At 42.6% G+C, this 23,741-nt stretch overlaps 1 protein-coding gene across 1 annotated transcript; it reads right to left on the bottom strand.

Annotated features, from left to right (window-relative positions):
* Positions 1–784: 784 nt before the first annotated feature.
* LOC141148254 (serine protease 33-like) lies at positions 785–23,442 on the bottom strand. The gene is made up of 5 exons (XM_073635521.1): positions 23,236–23,442; positions 22,189–22,390; positions 18,301–18,572; positions 8,245–8,402; positions 785–1,578 (listed from the first exon to the last, which is right to left on the bottom strand). The coding sequence occupies exons 1-5, from the start codon at positions 23,270–23,272 to the stop codon at positions 1,282–1,284; spliced, it is 966 nt and encodes a 321-aa protein (XP_073491622.1). The 5' UTR covers positions 23,273–23,442; the 3' UTR covers positions 785–1,281.
* Positions 23,443–23,741: the final 299 nt, after the last annotated feature.

Genomic DNA, 23,741 nt, shown 5'->3' on the forward strand with positions numbered 1-23,741 from the left:
CTGTGATGTAACGCGTGGGAGGAGCCAAGGACGCTCTGTGCAGATCAGCAGTATCACACAGTGTACTGCACTGAATCTGCTCCTGTCTAAAGGCGGCTGACTGCTATAGTAAAACCTGCATATGCCTTATCATTATAAGGCACACGTGAGTGGATTGAAGTTTGCCTGTGTACCTTGGTATCCTAACTATTGCACAATGATTGGTTTTTTCTCTTATCTGCCTGTTTATGATTCTCACATTGGTTGTGAATAGAAGCAAAAAGCACATTGTTACTATGAAGGTCAATGAGCACCTTGATTAAGCAAGTGTTTTTAAACAGCTTTGCTAGTGATCAAAAGCTCTATACCAATCAGGATTCTACACCTGTATAATTGAACCTTCTGAATACATCCCTATATATTTATTTTTATGTGGATTTTTTATGTGAATTTTTTTACACATTTGGTGTCACTAATTTTTTATAATTTTACACTATTTTGATTGCTGGATTTTTTAGGAATTTTTACTCACCGCTGGATTTATTTGACTATTTATATTTATATTTATTTTTATATATTCATTTTCATGCACATTGTGAAGCGCTTCAAATATCATTATTTAATAATTCATGGTTAACTATAAAATGATAACCTGTAAAGACTTTTAAAGTGTCACCTATGAAAAATTTTAGGCACCATAGTTTGCCACCCTTTTCACAGACACACATTTTTGAGTCTTGACATGTTTGGTATCTATTTATTTAATTTTATTATATTTTACAAAAAAGTTAGTATTATATTGGGATTGTTTTTTTTCAGGCCTCTGCTTTCAGAAAATATACAGTGTTTGCCTGTTCTAAATACTTTTCTAGCAAAAATGTCTGATTTTTATATGTGTGAAAACATTAAAAAGTTGTCCCAGACAGCAAGTGGTTAAAAGGCTCATCATTCGAAGGGAAAAGGAAACAAGTATATCCCTAGAGTGAAAACACCAAGTTACTTACATCCACTATTGAAGTCAAACATAGACACAGTGTCATTTTTTGGCTGTGGCTACGTTTATAGAGAAATTAATACAATGTATCATTTGTAAAAGTAATACCCAACCATCAGCAAGTTTCCAAAAATAAAACAAATTATTTTATTCATACACATTAAAAGCAAATAAAAAAATGAACATCTATAATTATTATATCATCCTGTGTTCATTTCTGTTACTTTAGAAGGCAGTTGTGATGTGTCTCTGTGCTCTGTTAAACCCTTTATTGCAGTCTACTGATTATATAGGTGGACAGTAACTTGTTATAGATAAAATAAGACTAAAGCAGCTATAACCAAGGTGGTCCAGTGAAAGTGGGAGTGATGGATGCTTCCTCCATGGCCATTGAAGTCTCCTCCACATTTCTGTGTTGGTGGCGGGATATTTTGAACATCACTGAAGGTTGCGTTCAGGTGGCTGCTGATCCAATTTTGGTAGTCCGTCACCAAAGTGTACACCCCAGGGAAATATGGTTCAGCACAGCCATTTCCCCAGCTTACGATTCCAACTTGGTACCAGACTCCCCGAACCTTACACACCAGAGGTCCTCCTGAGTCACCCTGGAAGACAGCAACAACGATTAGCTTCACTAGAGTCTACCTATCAACTGTTTCTTCAGAATAATTAAAAATGTTTCATTCAATTTTTCCATTTTCAGAAATGTATACTCAAACAAACTAGTTGAGCACCTAGTGAATATCTGCTGAATCTACATTATTCCAGAACTGAAAAAATAGGCACTCAGCACAAGTTTGCTTTGGCAAAGTTGATGAATGTACAGCATTTAATTTTCTCTTTATTAATTTTGGCTATAACAAAATATAAAGTTATTAAGATATATATATATATATATATATATATATATATATATATATATATATATATATATATATATATATATATACACACATATATACACACACACACATATACACACACTATATTACCAAAAGTATTGTGATGCCAGCCTTTACGTGCACATGAACTTTAATAGCATCCCAGTTTCAGACCGTAGGGTTCAGTATTGAGTTTGCCCACCCCTTGCAGCTATAACAGCTTCAACTCTTCTGAGAAGGCTGTCCACAAGGTTTAATGCCCTATACACACGGTCGGACACTGATCGGACATTCCAACAATAAAATCCATGGATTTTTTTCCGACGGATGTTGGCTCAAACTTGTCTTGCATACACACGGTCACACAAAGTTTTGGAAAATCCGATCGTTCTGAACGCGGTGACGTAAAACGCGTACGTCGGGGAAACGGGGCAGTAGCCAATAGCTTTCGTCTCTTAACCACTTCCGGACCGCCGCACGCTGATGTACATCCAAACTTTGAAGGGGTATATCGTTGTTATGGCAGCAGCTAGCTGTCAGAACCCTGGTATCCCCATTTTCGTGTGGCGGTCCTCTTTCTGATAAAAGTGGCCCCTGCGGTGGATTCGCCGCAAGATCACTTTTATAGGTGGCGGGAGAGGGCACGCCCCTCCCGCCGCAATCCGGTGCCCTCCGCCACTTACCGGAGCCGTCGGTAGTGGTGGAGGTGATCGTGTCCGTCTTCCTCCTCTGCCTGGAGACGAGTGAGGCTAAGATGGCGCCCACTCGCCTCCATGACACTGCTGGGCGGAAGCGACATCAAAACGTCAATTCCGCCCATGCCTCTTAAAGGCATATTTTTTTCAATGTCATTTTTTTAAATGACTTTTTTTTTTATTATTGCATTTTAATGTAAATATGAGATCTGAGGTCTTTTTGACCCCAGATCTCATATTTAAGAGGTCCTATCATGCTTTTTTCTATTACAAGGGATGTTTACATTCCTTGTAATAGGAATAAAAGTGACACAAGTTTTTTTTTTTTTTTAAACAGTGTAAAAATAAATAAAATAATGTAAAATAAATAATAAAAATAATAAAATGTCTTTAAAAACCCCCCGTCCTGATGAGCTTGCGCGCAGAAGCGAACACATACGCGAGTAGCGCCCGCATATGAAAACAGTGGTCAAACCACACATGTGAGGTATCGCAGCGACGGGTGAAGCGAGAGCAATAATTCTAGCCCTAAACCTCCTCTGTAACACAAAACATGCAACCTGTAGAATTTTTTTAACGTCACCTATGGAGATTTTTGAGGGTAAAAGTTTGAAGTCATTCCACGAGTGGACACAATTTTGAAGCGTGACATGTTGGGTATCAATTTACTTGGTGTAACATTATATTTCACAATATCAAAATAAATTGGGCTAACCTTACATTTGTCTTATTTTTTTATTCAAAAAAGTTAATTTTTTCCCAAAAAAGTGCGCTTATAAGACCTCTGCGCAAATACGGTGCAAAAAAAAGTATTGCAATGACCACCATTTTATTCTCTACGGTGTTAGAAAAAAAACGATATGTAATGTTTGGGGGTTCTAAGTAATTTTCTAGCAAAGAAAACTGTTTTAAACATGTAAACACCTAAAATCCAAAACGAGGCTGGTCCTTAAGTGGTTAATTTATTCTGAGCATGCGTGGCACTTTGTGCGTCGGATTTGTGTACACACAATCGGAATTTCCGACAACGGATTTTGTTGTCGGAAAATTTTATAGCAAGCTCTCAAACCTTGTTTGTCGGAAATTCCGATGGAAAATGTGTGATGGAGTCCACACACGGTCGGAATTTCTGACAACAAGGTCCTATCATACATTTTCCATCGGAAAATCCTATTGTGTGTACAGGGCATTAGAGTGTATCTATGGGAATGTTTGACCATTCTTCCAGAAGTGCATTTTTGAGGTCAGGTAATGATATGGACGAGAAGGCTTGGCTCGCAGTCTGCGCTCTAATTCATCTCAAAGATGTTCTATGGGGTTGAGGTCAGGACTCTGTACAGACCAGTCAAGTTCCTCCACCTCAAACTCGCTCATCCATGTCTTTATTGATCTTGCTCAGGTTAATGCAGTCCGCATTAAAGAAGGGTTCTGTGCATCTTCTGGTCCAATTCAGGTGCAAATTCAGACACACATATATAGGAATGTATTGGACCCCATGCTGTGAGCCGTGGCCGCAGAATATGTGCAAAGCCTTAAAGCGGTTGCAAAAGCAGAAGGTTTTTCACCTTACTGCAATGTATGCAGTAAGTTAAAAAAACTTCTGCATGCAGCTTCCAGCCCCGGCACCCCCAAATACTTACCTGAGCCTAATCTCAATCCAGCGATGTGCACAAGAGCTGAGGCTCTCTCAGGTCTCTCGCTCCTCAGTCGCTCAGATAAAGCAGCAGGAGCCATTGGCTTCCACTGCTGTCAATCAGAGCCAGTAAGGAGGGAGCAGGGGTGGGGGCGAGTCTTGCTTTATGTGTCTTATTGGCATATAGAGTGGGGCTCGGGAGCAAGCATGCATGAATGCCCCCATAACAAGCGGCTTGCTATGGAGGCACTTGGCAGAGGGTGAAGCCAGGAGCACCAGTGGAGGACCCAAGTTGAGGAGGATTGGGGCTCCTGGGCAATGATTTTGCACAGAGCAGGTAAGAAGGGGCAGGGATAGTGATGACATCCTTGCCCAAATATGGGCATATGGCCATATTTAGGAAATTATGTTACCCGCTTCACTCCCCACCCATTTGCTTATGTGATTTGTGGATCATGTTTTAGCAAATTTCAGCCCTGATAAAGGGAGCATTCTCACAAAATGGGTTGGATATTTTTGTGGGTTTTATTGTATTATTTTAATAAAATAAATAATGTTTGGACTAGATTTTTTGGTGTGGTTCTCCTACTTTTTCCTTCAAGATTTTATTGTTGTCTATGTCTAAAGAGGCCAATTTCACGCTCACTCCTGACCAAGTGACACCGGGACTAGATATAAATAAAAGAGATAAGGCAACTGGAAACAATGATGGCACTGTGAAAGGTTTTCACCTTTCCCCACATTACTAATAAATTATTTTAAAGGAGAAGTATAGCTAAAACTCTCTGTCATGTCTACCCCAATGCAGGTGGTCAGACACTATAACTGGCTACTGTGTTCTTCACCTATAGCAGACCCTTTTCCCATAAGGCAAGCAGGCTCACTGGCATGGGCGTCCGCAGAACTTTTTTCAGGGGGGGCATCATTTTAAGGTCACCAATGCTCCGCCCCTTTTCAATAATGTCATGAAGGGGAGGGGATTAGTCATTATCACATAAAGCGTGATAACCCTCCCCCTTCCACTGCCACATTTGGCACAGTTTGTTTCTGCAATAATAATCCCCAATATTGGTGTCAGTTTCTGAATAATGATCCCCAGTATTGGTGTCAGTTTCTGCAATAATAATCCCCAATATTGGTGTCAGTTTCTGAATAATGATCCCCAGTATTGGTGTCAGTTTCTGAATAATGATCCCCAGTATTGGTGTCAGTTTCTGCAATAATAATCCCCAATATTGGTGTCAGTTTCTGAATAATGATCCCCAATATTGGTGTCAGTTTCTGAATAATGATCCCCAGTATTGGTGTCAGTTTCTGCAATAATAATCCCCAGCGTTGGTGCAGTAGCTGCAATATTAGCCCCAGCATAGATGGTCAGTGGTGATATGCTAATTTAAAACCATGCAGCATGAAGGAGCTAATTAACACTGACATTGGCCACTAATTCAGCTCAAGGGGTTAATGAACACTGCTATTGATCACTAATGCTGTAGCGGCCAGTGGCAGTGTTAATTACCCCTTTGTATTGCAGCAGGAATAGGTTAACACTGACACTGGCCACTAATGCAGCACAAAGGGGTTAATTAACTGCCTACTACTGGCCACTAATGCATTAGAGATCAATGGCAGTGTTCATAAACGCCTTGTGCTGAATTAGTGGCCAGTGTCAGTACATTAACCCCTTCATGCTGCATATTACTGGCTAAGGGCTTAATTAAACCCCAATCACAAAACCCACCACTGCTCCCAAGACATTAGCCAGTCCAGGGCACTGGAAAAGCGTCACTGCAACATTACACCGTTAAGCAACATGCCCTGCAAGAAATATCCAGAGCCTAGTAGTACACCTACTGCATAGCGATGGTGGTGGGGAGGGGAGGGTGGCAGTGTCACCTGGGAGGAAGGATGGCACCTGACTAGATGGTGTCACCGCACATGAGCGTCACATTCCAAACCACAAAAAGTCACATCAGTAATCATCTTCATCACATATCCACCAACAGCCCTTCCCCTCTGTCTGCCATTGCTCACTTACCTAATTCCAGCAACATACACGCTCCCTCACGGTGCCTCTCTCTCTCTTCCTGTCCCGGCCTCTGAATGACATCATGTCAAAGGCGGGGACTAGAAATGATTTGTGGGGGGGAGTTCACTCCTCCTGACAGAGAAGTGTAACTGATGTCTTCTCAGCTGAGTGTAGGAGCACAGGGAGCGTTCCAGCCCTCGGCACCCTGCTGCAGCTCTGCAAGGACACTTTAGGTCTGACTTGGGTAGTGATCTGTGACTGTGTACTGATGTGCATGTTCATCTGCCATCAAGCACAGTTTAGCCGGCACTGCCCGTACTGTCATGTTGCCGATTCCAGGGGGGGGGCACTTGACCCCCCTTGGCCCCTGCTGCGGACGCCCAGGCTCACTGGTACTCGGTTGCCCCCAGGTCTTAGACACATTGCTATAGTGCCTGGCCACCACACCAGGGCAGGCATTAACTGAACAAAGCAAACAGGTACTTGCGGAAGGCAGACAGGTGGACAGACAGACAAGGAGAGTGCCATAGCCAAAACCCGGATGCTGGAATGAGGAGCAGAAGCACTAGATGCTCTTGACATACTCCCCCTGGGAATCACAGGAGTGCAGTTTGTTCTGCATTCCTGTGACCCATTAAAAGGGGAGGCACACATGCTGAGAAGATATGAAGTGCTGCACACCCCGATTATTGTCAAAAAAAGAAAAAGGAAATATCCCCCGTGGGGTTTTCTAAGCAACATATATGCAGCATATGTGGGAATATCCACATACTGCTGACCCCAACAAGTACAGACAACATTAAATGAATGACAAACAGAGTTATTTTTCAAAAATAAAAAGTGATAATGATACATATATTTCTATCCATGCTAAATATAATGCACTGATGGTACTGTTGTCTGTTATTTGATGCTCTGACTACAGGTCCCGCTCGCTTGCCCCCACGCCCCTCCCTGGTTTTGGGAAATATCTTGGTGTGACTCCTTGTAAGACACGCATGGGAGATTAGCCTTCCTCCCCCTGCTGATGTGGTGGACGGCCTGGGACCCCTTCTGGGACCCGGTGGGGGAGAATTTTAGGCTCAGGAGAAACTGTTTAAATGCAATGTGATTGGTAATTACACTGTTAAAAACATATATTTGTTACATTTTAATTTTTATGGTCATATCCATGAATTTCAATATGCAAATCTTGTTACAGCGCCTGAATCCTCTGAAGATGACCCAACGGGGTCGAAACGCGTCAAGATTATTATCCTATTATAGCGCTTGAACATTGTATAATTTTATGCCAGCTTCATTTTAACCAGCTCCTATTTTAACCATCATGGTCATTTCATGTGATCATGTTGCCATTAAAGTTCTTCAAAATAAAAACCTTTTCAACTTACAGCTTACCATTTTCATAATTTTTTCCTGCTTAGAAAACCCCACGGGGGATATTTCCTTTTTCTTTTTTTATTCCTGTGACCATTTTCAGTCAGAGCCTGCTGTTGGCTGTATCACTCAGCCAGTCCAGGCTCTGAATCAATCCTGAGTTTACAGTCAGGATCCACTCAGATCCCTGGGCTGGCAGCTGGATCATTGAGCTGCTAGAAGACTGAGCCAGCCACTCCCACCCCCTGCACAGCTCAGCGTTCCAGTGAGCACTGGAGGAGCGGAGTAAAAAGCCAGTCACTGACAGTAACTGGCTCTCTGATCACTGAAGACTGAAAATTGAGTGATCAGTGGTCTTTGAGTGCTTAATTCTCAGTCTTAGAAGCCACAGGGACAGATGCAGCATTGGACCTTTCCTGTGACAGTTTGTGCAGCACTTACATAAAAAAGGGGGACAATACAGTTATAAAAAAATTCAATAGAGGGCAGTAAGTGAGAAGAAATTTCCCCATCCAGGCCAAAGACAGCAATTACAGCAATTAACCTTTCCAATCCATTCCAGGTAAAAAAGAACATTTTGTTATGCATTGCTTCTGCTTTCTTTGAAGAGATCCAGACCTAAAGGCAAGCCATGCTGGAATGTTCTTGGTGTCACTCACCTGGCAGGCATCCTTTTGCCCATTCTTGTAGCCGGCACAAATCTGATCATTCTGTATAATGAGGGCAACTCCTGCATTTCTATACATTTTTTGGCATGTATTGCGGTCTATTAGGGGAACCATGACCTCCTGGAGGACCCCATAATCAATGACATCCCCTGGTGATGAAACATAGACAAGAAGATGATTACAAGGTCATAGCTATAGCAAACCTATACATAGATCACCTTTAAAGCTGCATTCTGGAAAATAAAATATTAAATATAATATATATATTCCACAGTTGCCACAAAGAATACCAATCCACTTTGTGTACCAAATGTCTTTGCAAACCCAGATATTATCTTGAAAAAGGAGAAGCGACATCGTCATTGTGCCATACATAGCCTGTGCAGAGCTGTGGGAGGGACCCTGCAGGCTCCACCCACTACAGGCTTCCTGCAGAAAACTATAGGAGGGAGCAAGACAGAACCAGTCACCCTGCACAAGGAGAAAGAGCAGCAGTGACCAGTCTTTATTACAGGAAGCTTCTGCACAGTGGTAATGTATTGGTATTGGCTTTGTCACCCTTTGCAAAAGTATTGTGTCTAGAAAAAAAAAATTTCAGAATTAGAGCTGCACGATTCTGGCCAAAATGAGAATCATGATTTTTTTGCTTAGAATAAAGATCACGATTCTCGCAGCATAAAATCTTTCACATTGTACAAAAAAATGTGGGCTAACTTTACTGGTTAGTTTTTTTTTTAATTCATTAAAGTAATTTTCAAAAAAAAAATGCATTTGAAAGACCGCTGCGCAAATACAGTGTGACATAAAATATTGTAACAACCACCATTTTATTCTCAAGGGTCTCTACTAAAAATATATATATAATGTTTGGGGGTTCTAAGTAATGTCTAGCAATTTATAGCAAAAAAAAAAATATTTTAACTTGAAAACAACAACTGTCAGAAAAAGGTTTAGTGTCTAAGTGGTTAAACATTCCTAATTTACATACAGAAGTCTATTCCTTTGATGTAAAAGACAAATTGATACAATGTTTAGACTTTAGACTGTTTCCACTAATGGAATGTTTTAAAAATTGGCAGACTGCCCAGACTTTGACTTTTGATGGCTGAGAGCATAGAGCAGAGCGAAAATTCTCTGCATACCAAAGATCGGAAAACCCTTTGTCAAGATCGCAACGGTGAAAAAATCGCGATAACAATTCTTGGCGATTAATCATGCAGCTCTAGTCAGAGTAGAACTGGTTCCTGTTGGTTATTTTAATAAAGAATTAATATTATTTTGCATTTCAGTGTGCAGGATTCCGGTTGCTGGTACAATTAATCGCTTTGGAGACAAACCGAGCCAGCACCTAAGGTGTGATTGTGGAGCAACATGTAAAATATTTGGCACCCTCAGGTATCTTATTAACTACTTCCGGGTCTGGCTCGCGCGAGCGCACCACTGGGCGACCCGCTCCCACTGTGATTAGACACACTGTGATTAGCCAATCAGTGGGTCCGGCAGACACGATGTCCACCAGGACCCGCCAATCGTTGAGGAGAAAGGCAGAACGGCGGTCTGCCTATGTAAACAAGGCAGATCGCCGTTCTGTGAGAGGAATGTACTGATTCTGTGTTCCTGCAAAGCAGGAACACGGATCTTTATATTTCCCATAGCCAAAGCATCCCTGCACAGTTAGAAAACACTCAAAGGGAACACATTTAACCCTTTGATCCCACCTGATATTAACCCCTTCCCTGTCATTAGTACAGTAACAGTGCATATTTTTTTAGCACTGATCACTGTATTAGTGTCACTGGTCCCCAAAAAGTGTCAAAAGTGTCAGTTAGTGTCCGATTTGTGTTCCGCAATATCGCAGTCCCACTAAAAATCGCTGATCGCCGCCATTACTAGTAAAGAAAAAAATATATATACCATAATTTGTAGCTGCTATCATTTTTGCACACACCAATTAATATACACGTATTGGGATTTTTTTCTTTTCAAAACATACAGCAGAATACATATTGGCCTAAACTGATGAAAAAATTAGATTTAAAAAAATAATTTATTGGATATGTTTTATAGCAGAAAGTTAAAAATATTGTTTTTTTTTCTCAAAATTGTCGGTCTTTTTTTGTTTATAGCCCAAAAAATAAAAACCGCAGAGGTCATAAAATACCACCAAAAGAAAGCTCTATTTGTGGGAAAAAAGGACATACATTTTACTAATAGGCGGCACTGATGGCACTGATAGGCAGCACTAATGGGCACTGATAGGTGGCACTGATGGGCACTAATAGGGGGCACTGATGGGCACTGATAGATGGCACTGGATAGGCAGCACTGATGAGGAGGTACCAACAGGCATTACTGATTGGCATCTGAAGGGCACTGACAGGCATTACTGATGGGACACTGATTGGCACATTTATGGGCACTGATTGGCATTTTTATGAGGACTGACAGGCATTACTGATGGGGCACAGACTGGCAGCTGATGGGCACTGATTGGCAGCTGATTGGCATCTCTCATGGGGGCTGCGCTGATAATCAATGTGCTGATTATCAGTGCAGACCCCCCCTCTGACAGGGAGAGCGGCCGGTCAGCTCTCCCTGTCAGCTCATACCGAGGAAAGCTGTTTACCGGTATTTCCTGGTTCACGCTGTGATCAGCTGTGATTGGTCACAGCTGATCACGTGGTAAGGAGCCTCCGTCAGAGGCTCCTTACCATGAACAGAGATGCGGTGTGTCAGAGTGACACACAACACCACCGATCACCGCGCTGCGTGCCCCCGTGAGTGCACCAGCTTGTTATCCTGAAAGACGATAATGGAACCACCGCCCAGCCATCATTCTGCTATAGGCCAGATGGGAAGTGGTTAAATATAGTGCCTGGGGGGTCCCCTTAGTACACCTGTAAAGTGGCACATCTGTATTGTGTATAGAACCTGCTGCAGCAAAAAAAAATCATTTATAAAGGCAAAAAAATTTAATTTTCCCTGCAAGCTTTCTTTATTTTATAAACAACAGCTTGGGGAGCCAGTCTGTATGATGAGGCTACAATTTAGTGCACTCACTCTGAACAGATTCGAGATTTTTTGGTTAAATTCTGGTGTCTGTCTCGCAGACTTTGGATAGAAGTAACAGGTGCAAAAAAATAGGGCTTTGGGTGTTGGTGGTGCCTTCACACTGTAACCCTACAGAGGTACTCTTGATGAATCAAGTAATGCCTGTGCATCTTCAAGAAGCAAATGACTGACACTATGTTTAAATAACTCAGTCAACTCCTCCGTGCATGATGCTGGGGCTGTGGCAGTCATAGCTGTTGACAAGGAGGCATAATAAGCCGCTCTGGCAGCTGTGATGGACTGTGCACTAGTCTCTGCTTGGGGGACAGAGGATGAGGAGGATGGTGATGGTTTAGAGTCCACCACCTCCCCTGCATGCTGTGGCTGGATAGCACGGGTAACATCACTAAACAGAGGAAATCATGCCCTGCCTGAGGACTGACCACGTCCACCTTTGCCTGTGGACACATACACTGCTGGCCCCCTTACAGTGCCATGGGAGCATCTGCCTCCTTGTTGGCCTCCCAGACATAATGGGGGATGGGGGCTTATTACCAAAATGTAATATAGAAGGGGAAATGTGTACTTGGATGCACGTTAATCAATGTAAAGTGCTGTTTGGTGCACTTTAACTTGAATACTCACTTCACAGACACACTTCACTGACACACTACAATATAATGCAGTAAAAGTGCACTGACACACTTAAATATACTACAGTAAAACTTCAATAATGCAATTTAATATACTGCCACAAAAGTGCACTAAGGCACTTCAATATACTGCCAAAAAATGCACTAATGCAGTTCAATTTACTGCAGTAAACATGTATAAACATGTATAAATATGAACCAACGCAATTTAATATACTGCAGTACACGTGCACTAATACATCTCAATATACTGCAGTACACGTGCACTAACGCAGTTCAATAAACTGCAGTAAATGTGCACTAACGCAGTGCTTTTTTGGCACCTGTGCTACACCAAAATGGCAGGTACCAAGCCTCCAGTGGAAGAGTGAAAAGCGCCCCAGTATGAGGATACATAGTAAAGAAACTCTTTGCCACATTTCCTGATGGTAGCTGGAATTATCATACAGACTTGATGAACAGCATGTAAACAGTTTTACTAGGCTGCATTTTCAGAGGGAGAGGCCAGGCAGGTTTTATCGAAGAACAAGAATTAGAGAGTACTGTGTAAGTACAGACCAGCAGTCCAGTCTGGACACCAAATAGTTCATGGGGTTCTCACTTTATAGAGTGAATCATATGATTTTGGTGCAATGATTTCATTTGTTGATTATGAATGTTTTTGCCCCCTACTAGCCGTGCATGCAGAACCTCTGCCTCTCCATTTAGTTTTCCTCCGACATTATAAATTCAGGATATTAAATAATTTTATTAGCAACAATGTTAATAGGTTGATTAAGGATGTGGTGCTTTGGTGCACTTAACAATGTGCTGATTTGAATGCACTAAACACTACTGCACTAGAATGCAGTGATGTGTTAGATACAAAGGGCAGCTTTGACTTTATCAGAACTAGGGATGGGCCGAACACCCCCCGGTTCGGTTCGCACCAGAACATACCGAACAGGCAAAAAATTTGGCAGAACATACGTACACAGTTAAAGTCTATGGGACACGAACATGAATAATCAAAAGTGCTCATTTTAAAGGCTTATATGCAAGTTATTGTCATAAAAAGTGTTTGGGGACCCGGGTCCTGTCCCAGGGGACATCTATCAATGCAATTTTTTTTTTTTAAAACACAGTTTTTTCTGGAACAGTGATTTTTTTAATGCCTAAAGTGAAACAATAAAAATGAAATATTCCTTTAATTATTGTGTCTCGGGGGTTTCTATAATATGCCTGTAAAGTGGCACATTTTTCCGTGTTTAGAACAGTACCACAGCAAAATGACATTTCTAAGGAAAAATTATCATTTAAAACTGATTGTGGCGGTTATGAATTGTCGGGTCTCGGCAATGTAGATAAAACTAATTGAAAAAAAGCACCTTGTACCCATGTTGATGCCTGGTGGTTGTGGTTGTGGGGGTCTATGGCCACGGGGCTTATCAGAATCTGGAAGCCCCCTTTACCAAGGGGACCCCCAGATCCCGGCCTCTCTCCCTGTGTGAAATGGTAACGGGGTACAAATGTACCCCTATCATTTCACAAAAAATTGTGTCAAAATGTTAAAAAAAAAAGACACAGCTTGTGACAAGTCCTTTATTAAAAAATAAAAAAATAAAAATGTCCCACGATGTCCATTCATCTTCTTATATCGCTCTGCCGATGGACCAAAAAGAAAAAAAAATCCTCCGCCGATCTGCCTCCATGGGTGGCTCCCGCCGTGTGATGCTTCTTCTCTCTGACAGTTCTTATATAACTAAGGGCGGGTCCACCCGGTGATGTACCCAGGTGACCCCGCCCCCCTCTGACGTATGGGGACTTCCCCATAGCTTTAGAGGGGCCGGGGCCACCTGGTTACGTAAACAGGTGACCCGCCCCCTCTGACACCACGGGAAAGCCATGGGAAAGACCCCGTGCATCAGAGGGGGGCAGGGTCACCTGGGTACATCACTGGGTGGCCCCACCCTCGGTTATATAAGAACTGTCACAGAGAAGAAGCGTCACATGGCGGGAGCCTCCCATGGAGGTAGATCGGTGGCGTTTTTTTTTTTTCTTTTTCGGTCTGTCGGTGGAGCGATATAAGAAGATGAATGGATATTGCGGGACATTTTAATTTTTTTATTTTTTAATAAAGGCCTTGCCCTAAGCTGTGTCTTGTTTTTTTTTTAACATTTTGACACTTTTTTGTGAAATGGTAGGGGTACATTTGTACCCCGTTACCATTTCACACAGGGGTAGGCCAGGATCTGGGGGTCCCCTTGTTAGAGGGGGCTTCCAGATTCCGATAAGCCCCCCACCCACAGACCCCCACAACCACCGGGCAAGGGTTGTGGGGATGAGGCCCTTGTCCCCATCAACATGGGGACAAGGTGCTTTGGGGGGCTACCATGTTGAGGGCATGTGGGCTGGTACCGTTCAGGAGGGGGGGCGCTCTCTCGTCCCCCCCTCTTTTCCTGTGGCCTGCCAGGTTGCGTGCTCGGAGAAGGGTCTGGTATGGATTTTGAGGGGGACCCCTACGCCATTTTTTCAATTTTGGTGCAGGGTTTCACTTAAAATCCATACCAGACCGGAAGGGTCTGGTATGGATTTTGGGGGGACCCCTATGCCATATTCTTTATAAATTTGGTGCAGGGTTCCCTTTAATATTCATACCAGACCCAAAGGGACTGGTAATGGACTGGGGGGGATCCCATGCTCTTTTTTTCAATTAGTTTTATTTATATTGCCAGGACTCTAAAATTCATTACAGCCGCGATCAGTTTTAAATGACAATTTTTCCTTTAGAAATGTCATTTTGCTGTGGTACTGTTCTAAACACATGAAAAATGTGCCACTTTACAGGCATACCATAGACTCACCCCAGGCACAATATTTAAAGGAATATTTCATTTGTATTGTTTCGCTTTAAGCATTAAAAAAATCATTGCTCCCGAAAAAATGTCCATTTTAAAAAAAAATGTTTGCATTGATACATGTCCCCTGGGGCAGGGCCCGGGTCCCCAAACACTTTTTATGACAATAACTTGCATATAAGCCTTTAAAATGAGCACTTTTGATTTTTCATTGTCTCATAGACTTTAACGGTGTTCCGGTGGCTTTTGAATTTGCCCCTAATACCGCATATTGTTCGGTGCTCGGGCTTCCCCATCCCTAATCAGAACACGTCTCACGCTGCTGACCCTGAATAAAAAATTCTAGTAAAATTATATTAGGATAAAATATCTCTCCCAAAAAGAGAGAATCTAAATTACTAAACCCCAACCCTAAATCCTTAAACCAAAAACCTCAATTATAAAAACACTTAATTCCAGACCTTTTTCTTTTGTTTTGTCTTTTTTTTTTTAAACTAACTGCAAGTAAAAGGACATGTAATATTGTGAAATAAAAACAATCAACCCCCCCCCCCCAAAAAAAAAGAAAACTTCAAGGGGGGCCCAGTAACCAAGCAGCAACTGAAGTGGATATACGCAAAATGGTCATCCCAGAAAGAACTGTCGGGGGACTTAAAAAGTGATCCGTCCTTTTTGGAAAAGAGTTCATGACACGATTGTGTGAGCCACAACCAACACGCTAGACTTTACACCAGAACAATACCTGTTGCACCATATTTCTCTCTATAGCAAGACCTACAAGAAGTCCCTTGCTATGCACTTGGTTAACCATTTCAGCCCGGGAAGGATTCACCCCCTTAATGACCACGGCACTGCGTCGCTTTAACTGACAATTACGCTTTCGTGCAACACTGTACACAAACAAAATTGATGTCCTTTTTTCCCTTTACAAATAGAGCTTTCTTTTGGTGGTATTTTATTACCTCTGTAGTTTTTATTTTTTGCGCTTTAAACAAAAAAAGACTGCCAATTTTGAAAAAAAACTATATTTTTTACTTTCTGCTATCATACATATCCCCAAAAAATATATAAAAAAAAATGTATTCATCAGTTTAGGCCGATATGTATTCTTCTACATATTTTTGGTAAAAAAAAATCGCAATAAGCGTACATTGATTGGTTAGCGCAAAAGTTATATCGTCTACAAACTATGGGATAGATTTATGGACCTTTATTTTATTTTTATTTTTTTTACTGGTAATGGAGGAGATTTTTAGCAGGACTGCGACATTGCGGCGGACAAATCTGACCCCAAGTGACACTTTTTGGTCCCCAGTATTACAATGATCGGTGTTAAAAAAAATGCTCTGATCAATGTATAAATGACACTGACAGGGAAAGAGTTAACACTAGGAGTAAATCAAGGGGATAACTGTGTTCCCTAGGTGTGTTCTAACTGTGTGGGGGATGGGCTTACTGGGACAACACAGAGATCGCTGTTCCTGATCACTAGGAACAGCAGATCTCAGTATTGTCCACTGTCAGAACAGGGATCCGCCTTGTTTACATGGGCAGATCCCCGAGTTCCCCAATGGTCAGTCCTCCTCTGGCTGTATCTCATGCACCGACCGATGTACAGGTACAGGTACAGTATATGTGCAGTGGGTGGTCTGGAAGTGGTTAATGCAGCCAGAATATGTATTCCTGTTCACTGGCGGTCCACACATGTTCCATCGGCCAGGGAATGGTTTGCCAGAATCAACAAAATGGAGGAAATGGAGGAGCTGGAGGAGGAGGATATTCATATTTCACAAGACCAATTGTCCAAGTTTATGTCTACATGGCTTTGCTGGTCTCACTTTAAAACAATACAAGAGTCACTCAGTCAGGAAGGGCATGCGAGCAGCCAAGATGGTGGCCGCAGAAGACATACTGAGCTCCCCATTCCAGTGAAAAGAATGCAGCGGGTGTGCCTGTGCACGCGCGCGCACCTTGAGACAGGTCATGGTGCCAAATGGGCTATTTAAACTGGGTCAGCACCCAGGATCAATGCTGTCTGGTCTACAGCACTCCCTGTGTTCCCTGCTATCTGTTGCTGATACCTGTTCCTGTTGACTGACCCGGCTTGTTTCTGATTTCTCTTGCTATCTGCCTGCATCCAACCCCGGCTTGTCTCTGACCTGCCTGCTCCCTCTACTACCTTGCTGCCAGCCTGTAACCGACCCGGCCTGCACCTTGACTCTGCTCTAGCCTCGGCATCAATTCCTGGTCTGCTCGCCAGTGTGTGATCCAGCCTTGCCTGTACCCGTCTGTGTTCCGGTCCTCAAGGAGCATCCATCCCACCAGCTGCCGTACCTGCTTCTTGGTCCGTGGCATTCAAGCACCAGCCTGTTCCAGCTTCCAGTCTACCTGCTGTTGCTGGTCTCACAGCTGTGTCGGTGTTCCTCCACAACTCCGCCAGAAGTTCCGGTCCAGCACCGCTGCTAGCAACCCTGCCGGCACTTGTGAGACTCTGCACTACCGCGCCGCCTGTCTGCTCAGGGGCCTCAAGTCAGAGATGTAAGAAAGGCCGTCTTCTGCATATCAGGCTCTACCACCAGGTACATGACACACTCACTTTTTCCTGATCTTAGCTTCATGCCGCTTTCTATTTTGCAGGACACAGCAAATTATGGTGCTCTTGTACTATCCTGCCTTGGAAGAGATGATACTGTAGAGCAAAGAGCGAGCCCCCCCGCCTGTCCCCCCCCCTTTTTTTTCTTTCTTCTTCTCTCTTTCCTCTTTCTCTCTTTCTTTTTTAATTCTTGATACGTCCTTCTGGATTTAAACCGGGAACTCTCCCCAGGGATACCCTTTGGGATACTACCCCAGTCCTGCTATCTCAATCCCAGAGATATGTGTATTGCCTTATAGTTACCATTCTAATATATATAAGGGCTCCCGGGGGCATGCACACTGTATTTCCATGGCCCTTGCTCTGGATGTCCATATCTTGTTTTTGTGGGTCTATTGTCAGACCAAATACTGTACTTTTATTTTGCATATGGATATGGCTCTGCTAGTTGTATGAGGATTGTCTTTCTTTTCCTTTTCTGAATATATTTCTGAGAGCCACATACTGTATGTGCATTTACCCCGTATCTTTCTGTAACGATCTCAATAAAAAGATTATGGAAAAAAAAAAAAAGAAAGGACTGTTGGGTCCATGCAGATAGGGGTACACAATAATATGTAGCCCAACACACTAATTCAGAGCAATGTAGCATAACACCATATAGTGAACACAGGTAGCAGAAACTATCTCTACACGGTCTCCCTATCTACTCCAGGTCTTTCTAACACACACTGACAAAAGACTGCTGGCACTATTACAGGGAAAGGGTTTTACACATTTCAAACAAGATTTAACAAATCCCCTGCAAATCTAACCAAAGTAAAATCGCAAATCCCTAATTAACATGACAGACGTGGCTTCTTAGTATGGACAATATGTGAAATCACTTTTGATTTTCATTTCATGGACTCACCTCCATAATATCTTGTACCCCAGCCGGTCACCCAGCACTCCGTACCACAGGGGAAGGTGGTGGTGGAAGATGGCAGACAGATTGGCATGATGTACTGAGTATAGGTGACAGGAGTAGCCAACCGCAGCAGGGCGATGTCTCCAGGGTCTCCATCGCTTACATATCTACTATCGACGATGATATTCCTTACATTGGCAACAACTGTATGAGAGTTAATAACACCCAACTTGTACATGCCCAAATATACTTTATAATTCGATAGCTGGATAGGACTGTAAAAAGAAAAAAAAAGTACATAACATGTATAAATGAGGATCCATCTGCTGCAGAAGGCAGTGCAATATAATTACTATCAATGAACTACAGAATCTAAAGAATGAAACTTGTTCATAATGTGTTCCCTATAAATGGACTGTATGTACAGAAGCCCAATAGTATGAACTTTGGTGGGTTTACCAGAGTTTACTGAGATGCTAAGTCACAATAATCTCTATTGATGCCTCAGTAGTGGAATAAAATTGTGTGTAAACAAGTGAGACCTAAAAGTTTAACAAAACTAAGCCAATTCTGACAATTATCATATATATGTAAACATCTGCATTTATTTGCTGGAAATCTACTCAGAACCCCCAGACATGATATATATATATATATATATATATATATATATATATATATATATATATATATATATATATATATATATATATTATATATATGTCGGTAGTGAGTACACCCCTCACATTTTTGTAAATATGGGCATCCTCAAACGGAAGGTGAAGGAGCGCAAGGTCTCTAACATCCACCAGCTCTGTGATGTCATCATGGAGGAGGGGAAGAGGACTCCAGTGGCAACCTGTGAAGCTCTGGTGAACTCCATGCCCAAGAGGGTTAAGGCAGTGCTGGAAAATAATGGCGGCCACACAAAATATTGACACCTTGGGCCCAATTTGGACATTTTCACTTAGGGGTGTACTCACTTTTGTTGCCAGCGGTTTAGACAATAATGACTGTGTGTTGAGTTATTTTGAGGGGACAGCAAATTTACACTGTTATACAAGCTGTACACTCACTACTTTACATTGCAGCAAAGTGTCATTTCTTCAGTGTTGTCACATGAAAAGATAGAATAAAATATTTACAAAAATGTGAGGAGTGTACTCACATTTGGGAGACACTGTACATATTTTGCACTCTCTCTCTCTCTCTTTTTTTTTTTTTTTTTTTTATTGAACTTTATTGTGTAGCAGGTTTCCTCCATGTTTCCTCCAGTGATTCAGTGAAACAGCAGCGTGGATCAGAGGGGAGGATGGGGCAGCGGAGTTCACAGACTGACATATACAGCTCTGACATGGAGAGTGAGTGGATTGTTTTGAAACAATTTATTTAATTAAAAACTTCCGCACCAGCAGCTGCCTGTCATCTCATTCCCTTACGTTTTGACTCCTCTGTATTTGCCCCCCCTCCTCTGTAATTTCCCCCCTCCTCTGTATTTGCACCCCCCTCCTCTGTAATTGCCCCCATCTCTGTAATTGCCCCCCTCCTCTGTAATTTCCTCCCCTCCTCTTTAATTGTCCCCGCTCTGTAATTGCCCCCCCTCCTCTGTAATTGCCCCCCCGCCCGCCGCTCCGATCCCCCTGCTGTCCGGGCACCCCTGTGTGCTGGGGCCCCATGGTATTCCCTGTCGGCTGCCATGGGGGTATTGGAGGGAGGAGGATTTGTGCTGGTAGGGGAAGAAGATTTGTAATAGGAGGGGATGGGGATAATGGCACCCCAAAAGCAAAACTTTTGGGTGACAGGTATCCCACAATTCTGTTTATGTGATTTTGCCGCCGTTTGTCGGGTGACAATCGCGGCAAAATCGTGCCGCGGTTGGGGTGCCATGCCGTGCGCCGCTAAAGTGTTCGGGTTTGGCTTAAAGAAAAGGTGGCAACCCTAATCATAAGACAGCTATCTTACCCTGTTCCTTTTCACTCTGACCTTTGTTCTTAGAGCTCCAATGTGCCAGTGAAGATAGTGTGAGGCCTCACTTTTAGAACACTGTCATTTTCTGCTTTTAAACCCTTGCCGACCAGCGATATACGTTGGCACAATGGCACGGCTGGGCAAATGGGCATACCTGTACGTCCCCTTTAAATCGTGGCTTAGTGGACGCGCGCCCGCCGCATACTCCATGAGTGTGTTCGCAGGTCCCGCAGACTCGATGTCCGCCAGGGGTCCACGATCATGACACGCAGCGGCAGAACGGTGAGATGTAAACAAGGCATTTCCCTGTTCTGCCTAGCAACATGACAGGGAGCTACTGCTCTCTGTCATCGGGAGCTGTGATTTTTGCTAAAAAATAGAAAAAATAAAAGTGCAGAGCGGCCAGTTGGCTGGTGGCCTCCCAGGAGGCGGAACATTTTTATATTTTTCAGCTCCGGCGGGCGTTGTGATTGACGGTGGATTTACATCAAGGGACACTTTTTAAAATTTTTTTAATAAAAGACTTGTCTTTTCTTGTTTCTTGTGGTTATCACTTTTTGACACTTTTTTGTGAATCGATACGGGTACGATGTACCTGATACCCATTCATGTGGGGGGGATTTGGGGCCCCCCTTGTTGAAGGGGGCTTCCAAAATTCCAATAACCCTCCCGCCCCAAAGCACCCACCCCCCCATGTTGAGGGCATGTGGCCTGGTATGGTTCAGGAGGGGAGGGGCGTGCTTGCTCGTCCCCTCCCCTTTCCTGACCTGCCGGGCTGCATGCTCCAATAAGGGTCTGGTATGGATTTGGGGGGGGGGGCAGGCCTTTTTTATTTATTTTTTTTTTTTGGCGTGGAGTTTCCTTTAAAATTCATACCAGACCTGAAGGGCCTAGTATGGACTGGGGGGGACCCTATGCCATTTTTTCTTTATTTTTTTCAATAGCCAGGTGTCGGCAATTGTAACCGTGAATCATTTAAATGGGATTTGACTCTTTAGAAATGTAATTTTTGCTGTAGCATGTTTTATGCATCATACAGATGTGCCACTTTACAGACACATTAAGTGAACCTCCAAGGCACTATAATAAAAGGAATTTTTAATTTTTATTGTTGCACTTTAAGCTTAATTAAAATCACTGCTCTTGAAAAAATGATTGTTTTAAAAAAATAAAGTAAAATTATTGGTACATGTCCTCCGGGCAGTACCCAGACCCCCATACCCCTTTTATGGCCAATTACTTGCATATAGCCCTTCGAAATTAGCACTTTTGATTTTTCCTCTTCGGCTCCCATAGACTTCAATGGGGTTCGCCATTCGGAATAGAGCATTTCCCCTGTTCGGGAGCTCTGCTGTAAACCAAACAGTTGTTCGGCCCACTCCTACTCCTTAGCAGAGGCACTGTGTTTTTCTGCATTTTTACACTGCAATAAATGATCCCATGGCTAATGCTGAAGGTTCCGCACATCAGAGACTTCAAATCTAGGCAGTGTTGTGACCGCGGGCCATTTATACTGCCCCTAGGACCCCCTCCTGCTGTCCTATAGACTTGGACCCTGCTTAGTTCTAGGCAGAAAAAAATTCAAAGCACCCTTCAAGATGCCCCAAGTGTGCTCCTGGTTTGTATTATCCAAGTGGTGTCAGGGTATTGTACGTGATGTACATCTATCTACCTATCTACAGTGAGTAAGCTAAGGAACTCAATAGCTGAATGAGGAGCACACATGGACTCTTTGGTGATGTAAACCAATCGATGAGGATCAATGATGCACACTTGGCAGTTTTAAAGTCAACACTTTATAAAATATGTAGACTGGATCTATTCACATGTACATGACTGATTTTTAGAAAAAGAAAAATCCAAAGCAGAATGATTGGTGTCTGATGGAAGAATTGGTTTATAAAAGTAACATGTTATACTCACTTGTGGATGCAATGTGCTGCCGTCATAACCCACTCCGGTGAGATCAGGGAGCCTCCACATAAATATACTCCATGTAATTCATTATCTATAACACCGACCTGCCAGGGCCATTCCCCATCCAATGAATCTGTACCGCCAACTATCCGACTGGACACCAACGGGGAACCGCACACTGAATCTGCAGCACCGAAAGCATTGCCGGCTGACACAAGCAAAAAAAAATGTTATTTGAATTTATTTATCTTCTATAATAAAATAATTATAAACATACTGTAAATACATAAACATATATAAATAACACACAACTATATTCATTTGTATGTTAGCTTTCAAATGACTGCATTCTGGCAAAGGAGATTTTGATGACACAGATTACATCCTTGTACATTCAACATCAAGCCCAACACATTTATTTTTTTTAATGTCCACCATGCAGTGTTTAGAACGCAAAAAGGAGCTCAGGCTGCAATACACACCACTTCTCTGGTGCTGTCCCCCAGTAATTCCTTTAGAGCGCAAGACATTCTCTGTTTTTTTTAGATTATTTGACACCCAGCGTCATTCTATCTTGAGGACTGAGACCGTAGCAACATTTCATTCATGATGCAACAATGCAGAAAGTGACTCTGTCCTCATTATGTCTGTGTCATTAGAAATGGTCCACCAAGGTGTAGATCTGAAGAAAAAGGGGACCCTGCATGTCATGTGATCAGCCTGAAGACTTGGTTACTGGGTTGGAGGTTAAATAGACATCTGTCTGCTCTAAACAGACATCTGTCTGATCTAAATACACATCTGTTTGACTTATTTCTAGTAGATTTTGTCTAAGTAGTTCAATGAGCTGAATTGAGCTACAAGAAAAATTTGCTGAGGGTGATATCAGAAATTCAGCAGCAAAGTCAAATTGGCTAAAATCACCCCTAGTTACAATGATCTCAAGAATCTTGAGGTCGGTGTAGCAAGATTAGGCAGAGAGTTCTCAGATATGATAATGAGCAGCTCATTGTGGTCTGGTTGTCTTTGTTCACTTTTAGGTGAACTACTTACCTGTGGCGATCAGGATGAGTACAGTGAGTGCCCCCATTCCTGCACAGTGAATGATATTCAGTAGACGTCGTTCTCTCTCCGATCTGTGAAGAGCACAATCTTCTGTTCATAAATGTGAACCGTTTCTGCTTCCTCAGTCCTTTTTGTGTTTGATAAAGCCTCTATTTGTTTTACAACAGGAGAACGCGTCATTTAAAAGTCATTATCTCTCTCTTATTATGTAATTTATTGATCTATACCAGCTATAAGTAGATAAAAAAGACAAGACTTGGGTAGGGTTACGCAATAGAAGAAGGAAAAGGTACAAAGTACAACTTTGAAAAAAAAGGATATTGTGGAGTTTCCATATGAAATTCCAGTGTTAAGCACGTGACACCTGTGTGCAATGGGGAACCTATCCCTTGTTATTGAGTTTCCTGCATCAGCCTGATCTATTTTGACAAAACCTTTCCTTTATCAAGGGTGAATGCCTATACTTCAGTTTGAGATTTATGGGTTATAATTCA

Source organism: Aquarana catesbeiana, linkage group LG06 (assembly GCF_042186555.1).
Source record: "Aquarana catesbeiana isolate 2022-GZ linkage group LG06, ASM4218655v1, whole genome shotgun sequence".
Taxonomy (NCBI): Eukaryota; Metazoa; Chordata; class Amphibia; order Anura; family Ranidae; genus Aquarana; species Aquarana catesbeiana.

Bases quoted from the DNA above. Each gene is read 5' to 3' on its own strand.
- LOC141148254 (XM_073635521.1), bottom strand. From the start codon at position 23,272: ATGGGGGCACTCACTGTACTCATCCTGATCGCCACAG. The intron at 18,573-22,188 runs GTGAGTATAACA...TTCTTTTTACAG, and splicing joins GCAGCACATTGCATCCACAA to TCCTATCCAGCTATCGAATT. The intron at 8,403-18,300 runs GTGAGTCCATGA...TTTCATCACCAG, and splicing joins GGGTACAAGATATTATGGAG to GGGATGTCATTGATTATGGG.